This window comes from Oncorhynchus mykiss, chromosome 6, assembly GCF_013265735.2.
Source record: "Oncorhynchus mykiss isolate Arlee chromosome 6, USDA_OmykA_1.1, whole genome shotgun sequence".
In the NCBI taxonomy this organism is placed as follows: domain Eukaryota; kingdom Metazoa; phylum Chordata; class Actinopteri; order Salmoniformes; family Salmonidae; genus Oncorhynchus; species Oncorhynchus mykiss.
This window is the reverse complement of record NC_048570.1, coordinates 93345791-93364313: the sequence shown is the minus strand read 5'-3', so window position 1 is coordinate 93364313 and position 18523 is coordinate 93345791. Positions and strand designations below refer to the sequence as shown.

General features: G+C 42.4%; 1 protein-coding gene across 3 annotated transcripts in view; it reads left to right on the top strand.

Moving 5' to 3' along the window:
- The first annotated feature begins 1807 nt into the window (after nucleotides 1-1807).
- The window catches only part of cdhr5a (cadherin-related family member 5a), a 36616-nt gene continuing 19900 nt past the window's right edge, over nucleotides 1808-18523 (top strand). For all 3 annotated transcript variants that reach the window (XR_005052319.1, XM_036981603.1, XM_036981605.1), the window contains exons 1-6: nucleotides 1808-1982; nucleotides 13897-14069; nucleotides 14486-14551; nucleotides 15808-15897; nucleotides 17320-17406; nucleotides 17605-17709. Coding sequence is in view for 2 of the 3 variants with exons in the window: in XM_036981603.1 (XP_036837498.1) it covers nucleotides 1883-1982; nucleotides 13897-14069; nucleotides 14486-14551; nucleotides 15808-15897; nucleotides 17320-17406; nucleotides 17605-17709 (621 nt within the window). In the remaining variant the exon portion in view is untranslated. The remainder of the gene's footprint in view (nucleotides 1983-13896; nucleotides 14070-14485; nucleotides 14552-15807; nucleotides 15898-17319; nucleotides 17407-17604; nucleotides 17710-18523) is intronic.

The following is an 18523-nucleotide window of genomic DNA, read 5'->3' as shown; positions in this document are numbered from 1 at the left end:
GCAGCATAAATACTGGAGATTGAGACAGGAGGGGTCAGGAGACACTGTGGCCCCATCCGAGGACCAGAGCCCTATTACCTATATAGTGCACTACTATAGACCAGAGCCCTATATAGTGGTACTACTATAGACCAGAGCCCTATTCCCTATATAGTGGTACTACTATAGACCAGAACCCTATTCCCTATATAGTGGTACTACTATAGACCAGAGCCCTATTCCCTATATAGTGGTACTACTATAGACCAGAGCCCTATTCCCTATATAGTGGTACTACTATAGACCAGAGCCCTATTCCCTATATAGTGGTACTACTATAGACCAGAGCCCTATTCCCTATATAGTGGTACTACTATAGACCAGAGCCCTATTCCCTATATAGTGCACTACTATAGACCAGAGCCCTATTCCCTATATAGCGGTACTACTATAGACCAGAGCCCTATTCCCTATATAGTGGTACTACTATAGACCAGAGCCCTATTCCCTATATAGTGGTACTACTATAGACCAGAGCCCTATTCCCTATATAGTGGTACTACTATAGACCAGAGCCCTATTCCCTATATAGTGGTACTACTATGGACCAGAGTCCTATTCCCTATATAGTGGTACTACTATAGACCAGAGCCCTGTTCCCTATATAGTGCACTACTATAGACCAGAGCCCTGTTCCCTATATAGTGGTACTACTATGGACCAGAACCCTATTCCCTATATAGTGCACTACTATAGACCAGGGCCCTATTCCCTATATAGTACACTACTATAGACCAGAGCCCTATTCCCTATATAGTACACTACTATAGACCAGAGCCCTATTCCCTATATAGTGCACTACTATAGACCAGAGCCCTATTCCCTATATAGCGGTACTACTATAGACCAGAGCCCTATTCCCTATATAGTGGTACTACTATAGACCAGAGCCCTATTCCCTATATAGTGGTACTACTATAGACCAGAGCCCTATTCCCTATATAGTGGTACTACTATAGACCAGAGCCCTATTCCCTATATAGTGGTACTACTATAGACCAGAGCCCTATTCCCTATATAGTGGTACTACTATAGACCAGAGCCCTATTCCCTATATAGTGGTACTACTATGGACCAGAGTCCTATTCCCTATATAGTGGTACTACTATAGACCAGAGCCCTATTCCCTATATAGTGCACTACTATAGACCAGAGCCCTGTTCCCTATATAGTGCACTACTATAGACCAGAGCCCTGTTCCCTATATAGTGGTACTACTATGGACCAGAACCCTATTCCCTATATAGTGCACTACTATAGACCAGGGCCCTATTCCCTATATAGTACACTACTATAGACCAGAGCCCTATTCCCTATATAGTACACTACTATAGACCAGAGCCCTATTCCCTATATAGTACACTACTATAGACCAGAGCCCTGTTCCCTATATAGTGCACTACTATAGACCAGAGCCCTATTCCCTATATAGTACACTACTATAGACCAGAGCCCTGTTCCCTATATAGTACACTACTATAGACCAGAGCCCTATTCCCTATATAGTACACTACTATAGACCAGAGCCCTGTTCCCTATATAGTGCACTACTTTTAACCATAAGGAATAGGATGCCATTTCAGACACTTCCAGTGTCGTTCAAGCCGCAAAACAGATGCAAGTATTTTAGTAGGAGGCCAGCAGGCCACTGTTGGCAGGCTCTTCAGGCAATAATATGACCCTAAGATGAAGTCACAAACATTGCAACTGTAGTCGACTCCCACACGTCAGGCAGGGCAACACAGACAAAGCATTGTGCCCGGTGAGTACCAACTGGTACCATCGTCTCCTCTCCTCGTCCTCTCTACGGACTTCATTTGTCGTGTCGTCTGAAAACCAGGACATGGAACTATATAATTATAAAGGAAAACAGCAAACTGCAAATATCCTCCTGGGTTGTCTGGTGTTGTTTTTACTTTCTGTACTTTGTCCAGCTGAGAAACGTGAGTAGTGACGGTTCTATTGTGAGTAGTGACGGTTCTATTGTGAGTAGTGATGGTTCTATTGTGAGTAGTGATGGTTCTATTGTGAGTAGTGATGGTTCTATTGTGAGTAGTGACGGTTCTATTGTGAGTAGTGATGGTTCTATTGTGAGTAGTGACGGTTCTATTGTGAGTAGTGATGGTTCTATTGTGAGTAGTGACGGTTCTATTGTGAGTAGTGATGGTTCTATTGTGAGTAGTGATGGTTCTATTGTGAGTAGTGATGGTTCTATTGTGAGTAGTGATGGTTCTATTGTGAGTAGTGACGGTTCTATTGTGAGTAGTGACGGTTCTATTGTGAGTAGTGACGGTTCTATTGTGAGTAGTGATGGTTCTATTGGCCGCTTCGGTCAGGTGGTTATCTTGGTCTGTTGTTGAGAGGGGTTGTGGATTGTTGTTTTATTTTTTAATAGCGGGGGGATACACACAGTGTCCATCTTAGGTTACACAGGCTGATTTGGTTAATTTTGTTTAAAGTGAATAAGTCTGCCTAGGACCAGTTCTTTACCCCCCCCCCCACCCCCCCACCCCCAAAGACATCCAGGATTATAGGACATTGCTTGAAAATTTCACAAGCTAAAAAATTATTAAACATGAATCAAATGCCCTGTCCTCAAGCACAGTGCAATCTGACCTCTTATCAAAAAACGGGTTTTATATATTGGTAACTACCTCTGTCAATGTTTCACAGGCCTTGAGGCCTGCACATCACACTGACACCACGGGCCAGATTCTGACTTAGGAAGTTGCGCCTTTCCTCCACGCGCTAGCGGTGCGCAGGTCAACTGTTGGCTCACCCACCCGCCATTGCTGATAACGCATCCGCAACCGCCAGACTCTATGTGATAAAGTGAAAATCTGAGACCCGCACCCAACCCTAACCCACTACTATACCACATGTGCTGTAGGCTACAGTCAGAGACAGCAGAAGGTTTTTTTAACAGGAGGTGCAGGATATTTTTAGTTGTTGCCTGATATAGATGTGTTTCTGCTTATAATTTCCAGCATGTTGGTAGGCTATTTGTTAGTCAACTTGTCTGTAATTAGATGCAGCTTCTCTTCTGTCATTTATAAATGGACCTAGAAGATTAAATCAACCCTTTTGCTCAACATTCTAGATAGATCGATAGAATGAATGCTTCAATACAGTTGACATCGGTAAAGTTTTCTCCGTCTTCTCTGATTCTTTCTCGGAGCAAAGACCTTTAGGGACCAGCGATAAAATGCAATAATTCTTTTAAAAAACGGGAAAGATTTTCTGTGCAAAATGTCCAGTTTCACCGGTTGTAAGGAAATAGAAATATGTGAAAACGACCCAACATGTTTCTGATAAGATTTCAGTTTGGCTTAGATGCATATTTTATGTGTTTGAAATAGTATGAGGTTTAATGATGCTGATAAAGACAGCACCTTCACCTTTAGAGACGGTCCCTAACCTCGCTATCAGGTTTTATGATGCTGATAAAGACATCACCTTCACCTTTACTGACGGTCCCTAACCACGATATCAGGTTTTATGATGCTGATAAAGACAGCACCTTTACCTTTAGAGACGGTCCCTAACCTCGCTATCAGGTTTTATGATGCTGATAAAGACATCACCTTCACCTTTACTGACGGTCCCTAACCACGCTATCAGGTTTTATGATGCTGATAAAGACAGCACCTTCACCTTTAGAGACAGTCCCTAACCTCGCTATCAGGTTTTATGATGCTGATAAAGACAGCACCTTCACCTTTAGAGACAGTCCCTAACCTCTCTATCAGGTTTTTTGATGCTGATAAAGACAGCACCTTCACCTTTAGAGACGGTCCCTAACCACGCTATCAGGTTTTATGATGCTGATAAAGACAGCACCTTCACCTTTAGAGACGTTCCCTAACCACGCTATCAGGTTTTATGATGCTGATAAAGACAGCTCCTTCACCTTTAGAGACGGTCCCTAACGACACTATCAGGTTTTATGATGCTGATAAAGACAGCACCTTCACCTTTAGAGACGGTCCCTAACCACGTTATCAGGTTTTATGACACTGATAAAGACAGCACCTTCACCTTTAGAGACGGTCCCTAACCATGCTATCAGGTTTTATGATGCTGATAAAGACAGCACCTTCACCTTTAGAGACGGTCCCTAACCATGCTATCAGGTTTTATGATGCTGATAAAGACAGCATCTCTACAGATGGTCCACTGCATGGCCAATTGTATGTGGACACCCCTTCAAATTACTGGGTTTGTCTATTTCAGCCACACCCGTTGCTGACAGTTGTATAAAATCGAACACACAGCCATGCAATCTCCATAGACAAACATTGGCAGTAGAATGGGCAGTACTGAAGAGCTCAGTGACTTTCAACGTGGTACCGTCATACAAGTCAGTTCGTCAAATTTCTGCCCTGCTAGAGCTGTTGTTATTGTGAAGTGGAAATGTCTAGGAGCAACAACGGCTCAACCGTGAAGTGGTAGGCCACACACGCTGACAGGACAGGACCGCCGAGTACTGAAGCACCATAGCTCGTAAAAAATCATCTGTCCTCGGTTGCAACACTCACCACCGACTGCCTCTGGAAGCAATGTCAGCACAATAACTGTTTGTCGAGAGCTTCATGAAATTGGTTTCCATAGCTGAGCAGCCACACACAAGCCTAAGATCACCATGCGCAATGCCAAATGTTGGCTGGAGTGGTGTAAATCTCACCATCATTGGACATCATCTCTGGACAGACGAATCTGGTAGTCCGATGGACGAATCAGGGTTTGGCGGATGCCAGGAGAACGCTACCTGCCCTAATGCATAGTGTCAACTGTAAAGTTTGGTGGATGAGGAATAATGGTCAGGGGCTGTTTTTCATGGTTCGAGCTAGCCCCCCCCCCCCCCCCCCCCCCCCCCCCCCCCCCAGGATACAATGATATTCTAGACGATTCTGTGCTTCCAACTTTGTGGCAACAGTTTGGGGAAGGCCGTGTCTTGTTTCAGCATGACAATACCCCCGTGCAATACCCCCGTGCTTAAAGCGAGGGGAGTACAGACGTACAGAAATGGTTTGTTGAGTAGTGGCCATGTAGTTTATCTAACTATGTATTTGTATGCTGAGTTTTCACATACTGTCAAGATGCTGAAAGAAAGAAATGATATTTCTCCACTCCTCTTGCCAAGTCAAAATGTAGCTTAGGTGTAGGCCTATCGTTCTACTGCAAGAAATGCGGCAGGAGTTAATATTCAGGCTATGGGAGAGGTTATAGACCCACAATCAGTGTCCAGATTTCAGTTTTTCATTTAACCCATCAGAACAGTAGACTACGGTTCCATTGACACGCCATAGGCATATTCAAAGTCCCCGTCGTGTAACTGTCGAATTTGTATAGCGCCTCACAATCATCACACATAACACTGCTAGCTGGGAAAATAAAGTACAATGTACGTAATAAACCCTTTGCGTTGACTGATGTCTGGGGGGACTTTCAGCAGTTTCTACAGTCGTCACCTCAGCTGACTCAATATTACTTTCTTCATTCATATATTATTATTATTATTTGTTGTTTTTGCGTTGAATAATTTATTTTCTAACCTTGAATGTGAAGTTCATTCTGTTTCTTTTTTGTTGTTGTCATTGAAGCTAATACCGGTAGAGGGGAGGGGGGGGGGGGGGGGTGTTCCTGTGTTGGGGAGGGAGGGGGGTGTTCCTGTGTTGGGGAGGGAAGGGTTTTGCACAATGTGCTCCCAGGTAGCATGGTGTTTTGTGTAGATGGAAGGAATAACGGGGCATTATCTGTGATGTGCTCCCAGGTAGCATGGTGTTTTGTGTAGGTGGAAGGAATAACGGGACATTATCTGTGATGTGCTCCCAGGTAGCATGGTGTTTTGTGTAGGTGGAAGGAATAACGGGACATTATCTGTGATGTGCTCCCAGGTAGCATGGTGTTTTGTGTAGGTGGAAGGAATAACGGGACATTATCTGTGATGTGCTCCCAGGGACATTATCTGTGATGTGCTCCCAGGGACATTATCTGTGTCATATTTTGCTGATTGTTAAATTGTAAAAAATGACAATAAATATATTGTAAAACTACATTTAAAAAACATAGCTGGCTGTCACTGCTATCATCCTCTTTTACCACCAAATCATTCCCAAACAGTAGACTACTTCTCTGGTCCTCTCTTCTATAACATTAGACTACTGTTCTGGTCCTCTCTTCTATAACATTAGGCTACTGTTCTGGTCCTCTCTTCTATAACATCAGACTACTGTTCTGGTCCTCTCTTCTATAACATTAGACTACTGTTCTGGTCCTCTCTTCTATAACATCAGACTACTGTTCTGGTCCTCTCTTCTATAACATCAGACTACTGTTCTGGTCCTCTCTTCTATAACATTAGACTACTGTTCTGGTCCTCTCTTCTATACCATTAGACTACTGTTCTGGTCCTCTCTTCTATAACAGACTACTGTTCTGGTCCTCTCTTCTATAACATTAGACTACTGTTCTGGTCCTCTCTTCTATAACATCAGACTACTGTTCTGGTCCTCTCTTCTATAACAGACTACTGTTCTGGTCCTCTCTTCTATAACATTAGACTACTGTTCTGGTCCTCTCTTCTATAACATCAGACTACTGTTCTGGTCCTCTCTTCTATAACATTAGACTACTGTTCTGGTCCTCTCTTCTATAACATTAGACTACTGTTCTGGTCCTCTCTTCTATAACATTAGACTACTGTTCTGGTCCTCTCTTCTATAACATTAGACTACTGTTCTGGTCCTCTCTTCTATAACATTAGACTACTGTTCTGGTCCTCTCTTCTATAACATTAGACTACTGTTCTGGTCCTCTCTTCTATAACATTAGACTACTGTTCTGGTCCTCTCTTCTATAACATTAGACTACTGTTCTGGTCCTCTCTTCTATAACATTAGACTACTGTTCTGGTCCTCTCTTCTATAACATTAGACTACTGTTCTGGTCCTCTCTTCTATAACATTAGACTACTGTTCTGGTCCTCTCTTCTATAACATTAGACTACTGTTCTGGTCCTCTCTTCTATAACATTAGACTACTGTTCTGGTCCTCTCTTCTATAACATTAGACTACTGTTCTGGTCCTCTCTTCTATAACATTAGACTACTGTTCTGGTCCTCTCTTCTATAACATCAGACTACTGTTCTGGTCCTCTCTTCTATAACATTAGACTACTGTTCTGGTCCTCTCTTCTATAACATCAGACTACTGTTCTGGTCCTCTCTTCTATAACATTAGACTACTGTTCTGGTCCTCTCTTCTATAACATTAGACTACTGTTCTGGTCCTCTCTTCTATAACATTAGACTACTGTTCTGGTCCTCTCTTCTATAACATTAGACTACTGTTCTGGTCCTCTCTTCTATAACATCAGACTACTGTTCTGGTCCTCTCTTCTATAACATTAGACTACTGTTCTGGTCCTCTCTTCTATAACATCAGACTACTGTTCTGGTCCTCTCTTCTATAACATCAGACTACTGTTCTGGTCCTCTCTTCTATAACATCAGACTACTGTTCTGGTCCTCTCTTCTATAACATTGGACTTCTTCTCTGGGCCTCCCTACTCTTTATTTTTAACTCTGCATTCCGCAGCTTTTCACTTATTTAATTAAACTCCGACATTGTTCTTTTAGCCTCTGTGGATCTACATTAACTTTTTATTCCCGTCCCATAAGCATTTGGCAATAAGATATGTAGGCTATTTGGTGCGCGCTGAAGTTTAGGCTTAAATAGGCTACTGATAATGCCTGTTAGCCTAAAATAATGAACGAAAAACCTCAATGTAGCCTATAGATATAAATCACACAATAATTCTACATTTATGTATTTTTTAAAAAGGTTTTGTTTTCTCTTTATTCAACCCGCTCGCCACCCACCCGGTCTTCAACCATAAAATATTCCCATAACCCTAAAACCCACCAGCGCTGCGGATAACGCGGAGACTGCGGGTTACGCGGTTATGAGTCAACCGCCTCATCACGCCTTTCCTTCTCGCTTCTCCATAGCTGATGTTCAGACCTACCTTATGAAGGTGCGTAATTAACGGGGTTTTGCAGGTGTGGCTCCCTTGCGCTTGCTGAATAAATAAACGTAGACCTAAATTCAACAACTGAAAAGCCTCACAACTTGCTGGTCAACATATTTTATCGTGGAGTTTTAATTCGATAAGGGTTTTCAGGACATTTATCTTAAGCCATCCCCTTAAATAGTTATTTAACCCATGGTAATGTTGGACGCTTCGTGTATATACAATTAGAATAGGGAGAATAGTGAATAGTGTACAATAGTAGGCTATGCCGTCGTCTATTGCCTGCACTAACCATGGAACTGTGTGATTGCACAGCCAACTATCGCCCCATGTGTGTCAGGCTCAAAACTGTTACGTCTTGGTCTGCCCTCCGTTCCATGACGATTTAAATAGACTACATGCACTGGCATAACGCTGCTCCTTTCCTCCATCCGCAAGGTGTAGACTGCTGATCGCTGTCCATGGTGCTGAAATTGCGACATGTCTACGCGGCTGCGCAGCCTAATCGAATCGATTACAGGACTTGTTTGGTGCCAAGGCTTAGCTTCGTTTTAGCTAATGGGTAAATGTTTATTGGTAGACCTATTTGTTCGTCATTTTCTCTTAAAGCCTAACAGTTCACGAAGCTCTACAGGGTGTCCCAGTGCTGACATTTTTGGACTGTTGCCTGGTGGCAGAGGTGCAGAGTACTCAAAATGTCATACTTGAGTAACAGTAAAGATACTTCAATACAAAATTACTCAAGTAAAAGTGAAAGTAACCTAGTAAAAAACTACTTGACTAAAAGTCTAACAGTATCAGATTTGAAATGTACTTAAGTACAGAGGTGGAAAAAGTACTGCATTGTCATAGTTGAGTAAAAGTATAAAGTAAAAGTCACTGCTATACATCGAATTCCTGATATTTAGCAAACCAGACGGCACAATTTTATTTTTTTAAATATATTTTTGGCAGCCAGGGTCACACTCCAACACTTAGACATCATTTACAAAGGAAGCATTTATATTTAGTGAATCAACCAGATCAGAGGCAGTAGGGATGACCAGGGACGTTCTCTTGATGAGTGTGTGAATTGGACCGTTTTCCTGTCCTGCTAAGCACTCAAATTGTAACTCGTACTTTTGGGTGTCAGGGAAAATGTATGGAGTAAAAAGTACATCATTTTCTTTAGGAATGTAGTGAAGTAAAAGCAAAAGTAGTCAAAAAATAGAAAAAATATTAAAGTACAGATTCCCCAAAATACGACTTAAGTACTTTACACCACTACACAGTGGCAATAATGTAATTACTTATTAAGTCAATAAAGTTCGGAATTGAAATATTGCAGATTCTAAAATAAATGTTTGTTGCAGCAGCATACTGATCAGCTATCAGCTATATATATATATATATATATATATATATATATATATATATATATATATATATATATATATATTTCATAGGATATACAACTGTCCTATATAGGCTACCTGAACCTGCATGACATGAGCCGTCCTCGCGCTCTCTCCCATCTTGAATAGAACGTTGTTGTGCGTAAAACCAGTCAATTAATGACAAAAAATACAGTCAGTCACCCTCAAAACACTAGTTTACTAGGGATTGTTTCATTATGCAGTGTACTATCTATAGCTATACACAGTATTTATTAACTTCTTATCAAAGTAACATCTCAAATAGCCTAACAATAAGGGGGGAAGTAGTCTGCTTGAGGATACTGTACTTTCAGACACTTTATGGTTGAACTCCACGGGTTTTGTCTGGCTGATAGCCTTAACAAATGGGCTAAATTCAATTGAATTCAAATCAAATTTTATCCACCACGGCCTGTCGGCCCAATTTGCCGACCCAACTGTTTTCTATGCTGAGTATTGCAAACCCAGACATTCCTGAGACATCTGGAATTATATGTAAATTGCGCTGCACATAATTCAAATTCATTGTTGGATGATGGATGCCAAGATATACCAGAGATAAGGGACCGTTGATATTGTAACCACACAACTCAAACTCCGGTTCGCCAGTAGCCTATGAACGAAACTGTTGTCTGCTAAAGATGATGGTCTGTTCGCATCTGCAAATGTATGGGCTTTCCAGTACCCAGACGACCTGTCCCAAGAGCTTCCTATAGACTTCATCTATTTCCGTAACGTGTTGAGAGCGGGAATTAAGGAGAATGCGAGGCTCAATTAATTAAAGATGGTACAGAATAGAAGATAACTACTGTATTTGAAGAACAACTCCGTTCTGCCCATGTTCCCTGATGTTGCTATGGCAATCAAGCAGGTTTTTGTTTACCTTCCCTGTATTTGTTGCTTCTGCGGAGAGATCTGTTTTCTAAATTGAAACTAATTAAGAACTACCTATGAAGCATTAAGCTCTGGGTCTGATATGCGCTGTTGAACACCTGAGTAAACGCCGCTCATTAACACTGGCGCCGTCGTAGTCTTGACCACGACCTATATTCACCGATACCCCCTTATACTTTCAATCAGTTCATTTTTTAATTTTCACCTTTTCAGTCACATTCCTGAAGCCCAATAAACAAACAAACACTTAGCTCCCTAGTACATATGGACATTAAAAAGGTTAATGAATGACTTGTTGGAGGGTTACTCTCAAAATGATTTATTATACAAAATAAAACATAGACATCGATGACAGGAGCGTGTGCACCCACACCTCGTGGGTCTCCCACCTTGCGGGTAACGCCTACGGGTCCTACGGGTCCGTCATCCTCCGTCACTAATGATCCTCAGCAACAACCACAAAGCCACGACGGCGTTCATAGAGGAGGCAAATGAAGGTTAAACGAAACAATGGAATCAAATGGAATGGTAATGTCGGCTATATACCAAATAAAGGAACTAACAGTTTAATTTTAGTGTGTTTATTACGCCTACAGACTGTCGATACTGATAATGGATATTATTTAACGTGATAGAAATAGGAGATAGAGAAAGTCGGGGTAGCCTATATATAATTAAGACATTCGAGAGTGCCGATCCCCGCAAGTTAAAAGGTAATTTTAAAAGGTCATTTAAATTCTGCATAATGACACAGCCTTTCATAAACTTTATTGTGGGAAATTTGAAAGGTTGAAATGCTTCAGTTTGTTGCCTTATGACTGGTTTCACATTTGTCTTGCGATTATTAGGTCAAATAAATCTAAAGCTAAGTGTCATTTCTATTTACAATCCCCTTGTCCAAACGGATTACTCATTTACCTAGCTCTTATCAATAGCTCTTATCAATAGCTCTTATCAATAGCTCTGATCAGGTTGTAAATTACAGTGCGTGGAGAATGGTGCTATTTATATCGAGAGAAAAAAAGTATATTCTTTTTCCGCTTGGAGCTGACAGGTTCGCTAGACCTTATTCATGGTTTCCTGGCGCATAAAGGTGGTGGAATTCTGAGGGAATTAAGTCGAGTTCAGAATACAGTGTAGATACACCTCCTCCACTACACCTTCATTAATACAGTGTATCTATAGACACGCCTCCTCCACTACACCTTCATTAATACAGTGTAGATACACCTCCTCCACCACACCTTCATTAATACAGTGTAGATACACCTCCTCCACCACACCTTCATTAATACAGTGTATCTGTAGACACGCCTCCTCCACCACACCTCCATTAATACAGTGTATCTGTAGACACGCCTCCATTAATACAGTGTATCTGTAGACACGCCTCCTCCACCACACCTCCATTATTACAGTGTATCTGTAGACACGCCTCCTCCACTACACTTTCATTAATACAGTGTATCTGTAGACACGCCTCCTCCACTACACCTCCATTAATACAGTGTATGTGTAGACACACCTCCTCCACCACACCTCCATTATTACAGTGTATCTGTAGACACGCCTCCATTAATACAGTGTATCTGTAGACACCTCCTCCACCACACCTCCATTAATACAGTGTATCTGTAGACACGCCTCCTCCACTACACCTCCATTAATACAGTGTATCCTTCACCATAGTTTGTTGCTGTTTGTGTGCATGTCTGAGGTCAATCCATTTTCAAATTCAGCCAATTCCAATGTCTTGTACTGAATGAACTGAATGTAAATAGAACCCCAACCCTTAATCTGTATCTGTTTCACCTCCTTTCTCATCATCACATCTCTCAGTTTGTACAGTTTCTCCTGACCCCTGTATCTGTTTCTGTTTCACATCTCTCTCAGTCTGTACAGTTTCTCCTGACCCCTGTACCTGTGTCTATTTCACATCTCTCTCAGTCTGTACAGTTTCTCCTGACCCCTGTATCTGTGTCTGTTTGACATCTCTCTCAGTCTGTACAGTTTCTCCTGACCCCTGTATCTGTGTCTGTTTCACATCTCTCTCAGTCTGTACAGTTTCTCCTGACCCCTGTACCTGTGTCTGTTTCACATCTCTCTCAGTCTGTACAGTGTCTCCTGACCCCTGTATCTGTGTCTGTTTCACATCTCTCTCAGTCTGTACAGTTTCTCCTGACCCCTGTATCTGTGTCTGTTTCACATCTCTCTCAGTCTGCACAGTTTCTCCTGACCCCTGTATCTGTGTCTGTTTCACATCTCTCTCAGTCTGTACAGTTTCTCCTGACCCCTGTACCTGTGTCTGTTTCACATCTCTCTCAGTCTGTACAGTTTCTCCTGACCCCTGTACCTGTGTCTGTTTCACATCTCTCTCAGTCTGTACAGTTTCTCCTGACCCCTGTACCTGTGTCTGTTTCACATCTCTCTCAGTCTGTACAGTTTCTCCTGACCCCTGTACCTGTGTCTGTTTCACATCTCTCTCAGTCTGTACAGTTTCTCCTGACCCCTGTATCTGTGTCTGTTTGACATCTCTCTCAGTCTGTACAGTTTCTCCTGACCCCTGTATCTGTGTCTGTTTCACATCTCTCTCAGTCTGTACAGTTTCTCCTGACCCCTGTACCTGTGTCTGTTTCACATCTCTCTCAGTCTGTACAGTTTCTCCTGACCCCTGTACCTGTGTCTGTTTCACATCTCTCTCAGTCTGTACAGTTTCTCCTGACCCCTGTATCTGTGTCTGTTTCACATCTCTCTCAGTCTGTACAGTTTCTCCTGACCCCTGTATCTGTGTCTGTTTGACATCTCTCTCAGTCTGTACAGTTTCTCCTGACCCCTGTATCTGTGTCTGTTTCACATCTCTCTCAGTCTGTACAGTTTCTCCTGACCCCTGTATCTGTGTCTGTTTCACATCTCTCTCAGTCTGTACAGTTTCTCCTGACCCCTGTATCTGTGTCTGTTTCACATCTCTCTCAGTCTGTACAGTTTCTCCTGACCCCTGTATCTGTGTCTGTTTCACATCTCTCTCAGTCTGTACAGTTTCTCCTGACCCCTGTATCTGTGTCTGTTTCACATCTCTCTCAGTCTGTACAGTTTCTCCTGACCCCTGTACCTGTGTCTGTTTCACATCTCTCTCAGTCTGTACAGTTTCTCCTGACCCCTGTATCTGTGTCTGTTTCACATCTCTCTCAGTCTGTACAGTTTCTCCTGACCCCTGTACCTGTGTCTGTTTCACATCTCTCTCAGTCTGTACAGTTTCTCCTGACCACTGTATCTGTGTCTGTTTCACATCTCTCTCAGTCTGTACAGTTTCTCCTGACCCCTGTATCTGTGTCTGTTTCACATCTCTCTCAGTCTGTACAGTTTCTCCTGACCCCTGTACCTGTGTCTGTTTCACATCTCTCTCAGTCTGTACAGTTTCTCCTGACCCCTGTATCTGTGTCTGTTTCACATCTCTCTCAGTCTGTACAGTTTCTCCTGACCCCTGTATCTGTGTCTGTTTCACATCTCTCTCAGTCTGTACAGTTTCTCCTGACCCTGTGTCTATAAAAGAGAACAGCACTGTGGACATTCTAGTAGCCAGAATCACCTGTAGTGATGGTGTTCAGCTGACCGTCACGGAGAACCCTGCGGAGGCTTTCTACCTGCGGGGGACGGACATCATCGCCAAGAGAGGACTGGACTTTGAGGTGAGAGCTCTAGGGGCAATGTATCAAGCTGATCTAGGATCAGTTTTGCTTTGTAGAATACAAAGAATACAAGCTGGGGGTGCTGATCCTGGATCAGAACTCCTACTCTGAGATACTTTATACATACAGCGTCAGAACTTAACATCCATAGCCATTTTTAACATGTCACAAAGTGCATTTATTTTAAAACTGTGTTTTCTTCTTGGACAAGTTCAGGTAGTGTTGTGAGATATGGCTTGCATGGCCGACTGCAAAGTAGTTGGCCTGGAACGTTGCCATGAACTGACTCAGTTACAGGGGTCAAAGGTCATTTTTCCATTGACAAAAAAGAAAGGTCAAAAGAAAGGTCGAGGGACAATGAGGCATTCTGTCTAAGGTGTGAAATAACAGTTGATGCATTTGTGTTCGTTTCCTAGTCTCTGCCCCGTGTGGATGATGCTCTGTGGGTCAGGGTGCGCTGCAACAGAACTGGCTCCAGATCAGTGAGTAGTAGTGATGACATGTCTCATAGTCATGGGGCTGTGGGTCAGGGTGCGCTGCAACAGAACTGGCTCCAGATCAGTGAGTAGTAGTGATGACATGTCTCATGGTCATGGGTTATGTCCCAAATTGTACCTTAGGGCTCTGGTCTAAAGTATATAGGTAATAGGGCTCTGGTCTGCAGTAGTGCCACTATACATAGGGAATAGGGCTCTGGTCTATAGTAGTACCACTATATAGGGAATAGGGCTCTGGTCTATAGTAGTACCACTATATAGGGAATAGGGCTCTGGTCTATAGTAGTACCACTATATAGGGAATAGGGCTCTGGTCTATAGTAGTACCACTATATAGGGAATAGGGCTCTGGTCTATAGTAGTACCACTATATAGGGAATAGTGCTCTGGTCTGTAGTAGTACCACTATATAGGGAATAGGGCTCTGGTCTATAGTAGTACCACTATATAGGGAATAGGGCTCTGGTCTATAGTAGTACCACTATATAGGGAATAGGGCTCTGGTCTATAGTAGTACCACTATATAGGGAATAGGGCTCTGGTCTATAGTAGTTCACTATATAGGGAATAGGGCTCTGGTCTATAGTAGTACCACTATATAGGGAATAGGGCTCTGGTCTATAGTAGTACACTGTATAGGGAATAGGGAATAGGGCTCTGGTCTATAGTAGTACCACTATATAGGGAATAGGGCTCTGGTCTATAGTAGTTCACTATATAGGGAATAGGGCTCTGGTCTATAGTAGTACCACTATATAGGGAATAGGGCTCTGGTCTATAGTAGTACCACTATATAGGGAATAGGGAATAGGGCTCTGGTCTATAGTAGTACACTATATAGGGAATAGGGCTCTGGTCTATAGTAGTTCACTATATAGGGAATAGGGCTCTGGTCTATAGTAGTACCACTATATAGGGAATAGGGCTCTGGTCTATAGTAGTACCACTATATAGGGAATAGGGAATAGGGCTCTGGTCTATAGTAGTACCACTATATAGGGAATAGGGCTCTGGTCTATAGTAGTACACTGTATAGAGAATGGGGCTCTGGAATCCTAAGCATCGGTTGGTCTCTCTGTTTCTGGGCTGTGCCTGTCAAAGGTCAAACCATATTTCTGCTCTCTATGGGTGAAGAAGTTCAATGTGTAAAATATCAACATGCTTTCACATCAAGTCTTCAACTCTAAAAAATAAGTAGGTTCTATAAAATGCCAACTAGTAACGATTCACTCTTTTCTAAGGTGAACGTGTCTGTGGAAGTTTTCATTGAAAATGTGAACGATAATCCTCCAAACTTCGCTCAGAGTCATTACGTTCTCCAGGTGAACGAGGTGAGACCTTCTTCTATTTACTATGTACCTAACAGCATTAGACACTTCTCCGTGGGCCCAACAATACCATGGTGACTATGTTATGATGACAATAGTAATTAACTACTTGCACCCTTCATACAATACCACATCAGTTTGTATGAATAAACTTTCCATATCAGTACATTTCCATGAAGTAACTTACTGTAATATAATATGTTGACTCTGAGCCCTCTCTCTCCCACAGCTGACTCCTGTGAACACCAGTGTTGGTCGGATAGAGGCCACAGACATTGACTCTGAGCCCTCTCTCTCCCACAGCTGACTCCTGTGAACACCAGTGTTGGTCGGATAGAGGCCACAGACATTGACTCTGAGCCCTCCCTCTCTCTCCCACAGTTGACTCCTGTGAACACCAGTGTTGGTCGGATAGAGGCCACAGACATTGATTCTGAGCTCTCTCTCTCCCACAGCTGACTCCTGTGAACACCAGTGTTTGTCGGATAGAGGCCACAGACATTGACTCTGAGCCCTCTCTCTCCCACAGCTGACTCCTGTGAACACCAGTGTTGGTCGGATAGAGGCCACAGACATTGACTCTGAGCCCTCTCTCTCTCACAGCTGACTCCTGTGAACACCAGTGTTGGTCGGATAGAGGCCACAGACATTGACTCTGAGCCCTCCCTCTCTCTCCCACAGCTGACTCCTGTGAACACCAGTGTTGGTTGGATAGAGGCCACAGACATTGATTCTGAGCCCTCTCTCTCTCACAGCTGACTCCTGTGAACACCAGTGTTGGTCGGATAGAGGCCACAGACATTGACTCTGAGCCCTCCCTCTCTCTCCCACAGCTGACTCCTGTGAACACCAGTGTTGGTCGGATAGAGGCCACAGACATTGATTCTGAGCTCTCTCTCTCCCACAGCTGACTCCTGTGAACACCAGTGTTGGTCGGATAGAGGCCACAGACATTGACTCTGAGCCCTCTCTCTCCCACAGCTGACTCCTGTGAACACCAGTGTTGGTCGGATAGAGGCCACAGACATTGACTCTGAGCCCTCTCTCTCCCACAGCTGACTCCTGTGAACACCAGTGTTGGTCGGTAAGAGGCCACAGACATTGACTCTGAGCCCTCTCTCTCCCACAGCTGACTCCTGTGAACACCAGTGTTGGTCGGATAGAGGCCACAGACATTGACTCTGAGCCCTCTCTCTCCCACAGCTGACTCCTGTGAACACCAGTGTTGGTCGGATAGAGGCCACAGACATTGACTCTGAGCCCTCTCTCTCCCACAGCTGACTCCTGTGAACACCAGTGTTGGTCGGATAGAGGCCACAGACATTGACTCTGAGCCCTCTCTCTCCCACAGCTGACTCCTGTGAACACCAGTGTTGGTCAGTAAGAGGCCACAGACATTGACTCTGAGCCCTCTCTCTCCCACAGCTGACTCCTGTGAACACCAGTGTTGGTCGGATAGAGGCCACAGACATTGACTCTGAGCCACTGTACTATCGTTTAGAGTCAGCCACGGTAAGACATTCCCTCCATCACAGATGAACACTATCACTGATCTGTTGATGCTGCTGTCTTGGTCCAGGTCTCTCCTGAAAAATAGATAGATATTTTTTTTTATCTCAACAAGACAAACCTGGTATAAATAAAGGTTCAGTCAAATCATTGCTCAGCAGTTAGAAGATTAAACACGTTTGTCATTGTTGGTGTCACCAGAACAGGTATCTACGACTGGAGAATGCCAACACCCCCAACATACTGGTGCAAAACATCATCGACTACGACTCCGTCCAAAAGATCTCCCTGGTCTTACATGTACAGGTATACTGTTGTTTACATTCTGCCCTACTGTTTATGTCAAATGGGATTACCAAGTATTCTAGAAATATACTAGAATCTGTAAAGTATTCAATAAATACACTAGAATCTGTAAAGTATTCCAGAAATATACTAGAATCTGTAAAGTATTCAATAAATATACTATAATCTGTGAAGTATTCAATAAATATACTAGAATCTGTAAAGTATTCTAGAAATATACTAGAATCTGTAAAATATTCAAGAACTATACTAGAATCTGTAAAGTATTCAAGAAATATACTAGAATCTGTGAAGTATTCAATAAATATACTAGAATCTGTAAAGTATTCTAGAAATATACTAGAATCTGTAAAATATTCAAGAAATTTACTAGAATCTGTAAAGTATTCAAGAAATATACTAGAATCTGTAAAGTATTCAAGAAATATACTAGAATCTGTAAAGTATTCAAGAAATATACTAGAATATGTAAAGTATTCAATAAATATACTAGAATATGTAAAGTATTCAATAAATATACTAGTCTGTGAAGTATTCAAGAAATATACTAGAATCTGTAAAGTATTCAAGAAATATACTAGAATCTGTAAAATATTCAATTAATATACTAGAATCTGTAAAGTATTCAATAAATATACTAGAATCTGTAAAATATTCAATTAATATACTAGAATCTGTAAAGTATTCAATAAATATACTAGAATATGTAAAGTATTCCAGAAATATACTAGAATCTGTAAAATAACATAATCCTATAGTAGAGAACCAGGATCTGCTGTCCTCAGCTCAATGCCCTTTGACCTTCCTTGACAAT